This window comes from Rhincodon typus, unplaced genomic scaffold, assembly GCF_021869965.1.
Source record: "Rhincodon typus isolate 14 unplaced genomic scaffold, sRhiTyp1.1 hic_rhity00000054, whole genome shotgun sequence".
Taxonomy (NCBI): Eukaryota; Metazoa; Chordata; class Chondrichthyes; order Orectolobiformes; family Rhincodontidae; genus Rhincodon; species Rhincodon typus.
In genome coordinates this window covers 41663-43906 of record NW_025965692.1, presented here as the reverse complement: position 1 = coordinate 43906, position 2244 = coordinate 41663, and the positions used below count along the sequence as shown (strand labels likewise).

Sequence of the window (2244 nt, the reverse complement as noted above, 5' to 3'; positions counted from 1 at the left end):
CCCAACCTGCTGGGCGAGAAGGGTTGGACTGGGGGGCGGGGGGGGGGTGGAGGGAGCGGAAGGGCGGGGCGGGGCGGTAGGCGTGGCCAGGACGTGTGATCGACGGCACCGGCCCGCCAATGGCCTGCCGCGCCCCCTCCGCCCGCGGCCAATCGCGGATCGGCCCGCCCCGCGGCGGGCGTGTCAGTCCCGCCCACTCCTCCGCCCCCTTTCGGGGGCGGGGGAGCGCCGGCCGGAAGCCTTGACGGGCGTCACCCCGGGCCAATGGCGAGTCGCCTGGCGCTCCCGCCTACGCGGGTCCCTCCAATGGCCGGGCGTCAAGGTGCACCCGCCCTCCGCGGAAGAGGGGCCTTCCCATCCAATGAAAGGAGACGTCGCCGCCCTCGGGCGCCCCACGATTGTGACGTCAGCGCCCGCCTCGCCCATTGGCGTGCCACCGGTGTCCAGAGGCTCCGCCCCAATCCCACCTCCATGGCCAGCCTCCGCGAATGGTCGGGCGGACCCTCCTCTGATGGACGTGACCACCGTCCAATGATAGGCTCGGGCCGGTTTGACCGCTTCGGAATGTCGCTTCCGTGCTCTGATTGACGTCTCCTCTCCACCAATGGCGGTCCGGATTTCGGAAACGCCGTCCCTACCACCTCCCGACCCCAGCCAATGGCCGCGCGGCTACCGTGGCCGACGAAATCCCCTGTCATCCAATGAGACGTGGCAGTTCTAACCCGCCCGAAACTCCGTCCTCCTCCAATAAGGAACGGCACCGCCTTCCGTTATGACGGACGTCGGTAGCATCCAATCGATAATCAGGCCGTGCAAAGCCCACGGCCAATGGGATGAAGAGCACCGCCCACTCGCGGATCGACGGACGTCTACACCAATAGTAGACAGGGGCGCCACCAGGGGCCGCACAGGCATCCAATAGCAAAGGGTTTCCCATCCACCCTTCGATTGACAGTTGCAAACAGCAATTGAGCCTGCCGTGTGCCCAATATGGACCAATGGGACGAGAGGTCCCGCCCCCTTCACCGTAACGGACGCCACTTTCCTCCAATAGGAGGAGGGAAACCGTGACCGTGGCTCCGCCCCGTCCCGCCGTCGGACCAATGGGACTTGAGACAGTTACGCGCCTATGACGGACGGTCCTCTCGCCCAATGGACAGTAAAAGCTCCACCTCTAGTCCCACCCCTCCATCCCCTCGGCCAATAGAAACGGGGTATGTGTTTGTTCCACCCCGCCCCAAGGGATCCGCTTGTACCCCAATAGGAACGGGCTTCCCCAAGCCCTGCACCGCCCCCTCCAGCCCACCGACCAATGGGAAACGTGGGCCCCATCTCCCCGCAGTGACGGACGTACAAATTGACGAATGGGAAACTGGATCTATTTCCGGTTCCCCCCACCCCCGGCGCCCATCCTGACCATTGGTACGCGTGGACACGCGGCAGCCCACCCGTTGATGGACGGCCGTCTCCTCCAATAGAAAGCGGACAGCGCCACAGTGGGTTGACGCCCTCTTCCGTGCTGGCCGCCAATGGGAGACGAGAACCGTGATGGACGGCCGTGCCCGCCAATCGGCCTTGGCCTCCGCCATCGGCCAATCGGATAGAAAGGTGCTCGGCGGGACCGCTCTGATGGACGGCCAGATGGACCAATGGGAGTTGGGAGTCGCGGGCCCAGCCACCAATGGGATGGAGGGCGCGGGCGGGACCGGTGCTGTCGGACAAACAAGGGGATAGCACGCAGACTGGAGGATGGCCAGAAGGGCCGCACAATCCTGCGGGAATGTCAAAAGGGGTGGTGCAAAATCGTCAAATAACATTAAACACGACTAAATAACGTCAAATAATATTAAATATTTATAAATCAACTTCAAATAATATCGAAATCTTTCAAGTGATATAAAGCAAGACAAAGTAAAGCCAAATAACTTAAAATATTGTCAAGAAACATGAAATAACTTCAATAAACATAAAGCAATGCCATAAAATAATATGAAATAATATCACATGGGCCTAAATAATCTCAAATTGTATCAGAAATCCCCCCCAATGATATTAAATAACGTCACAAAACTCGAAAATAACGTCAAATGAGGCCTAAATAATTTAAAAGCGTACCAAAAATCACCCAAGAATATCAAATAACATCACAAAACTTGAAAATAACGTCAAATGAGGCCTAAATAATTTCAAATCGCACCAAAAATCCGCCAACGGTACGAAATAATGTGGCAAAACTCGAAAATA

The 2244-nt window shown here is 58.1% G+C and overlaps 1 protein-coding gene across 1 annotated transcript in view; it reads right to left on the bottom strand.

The window, feature by feature from the left end:
- Positions 1-1378: 1378 nt before the first annotated feature.
- The window catches only part of smug1 (single-strand-selective monofunctional uracil-DNA glycosylase 1), a gene marked incomplete at its 5' end in the record, with an annotated part of 3206 nt that continues 2340 nt past the window's right edge, over positions 1379-2244 (bottom strand). The window contains one exon of the mRNA XM_048621115.1: positions 1379-1772. Coding sequence (XP_048477072.1) covers positions 1379-1772 — 394 coding nt within the window. The remainder of the gene's footprint in view (positions 1773-2244) is intronic.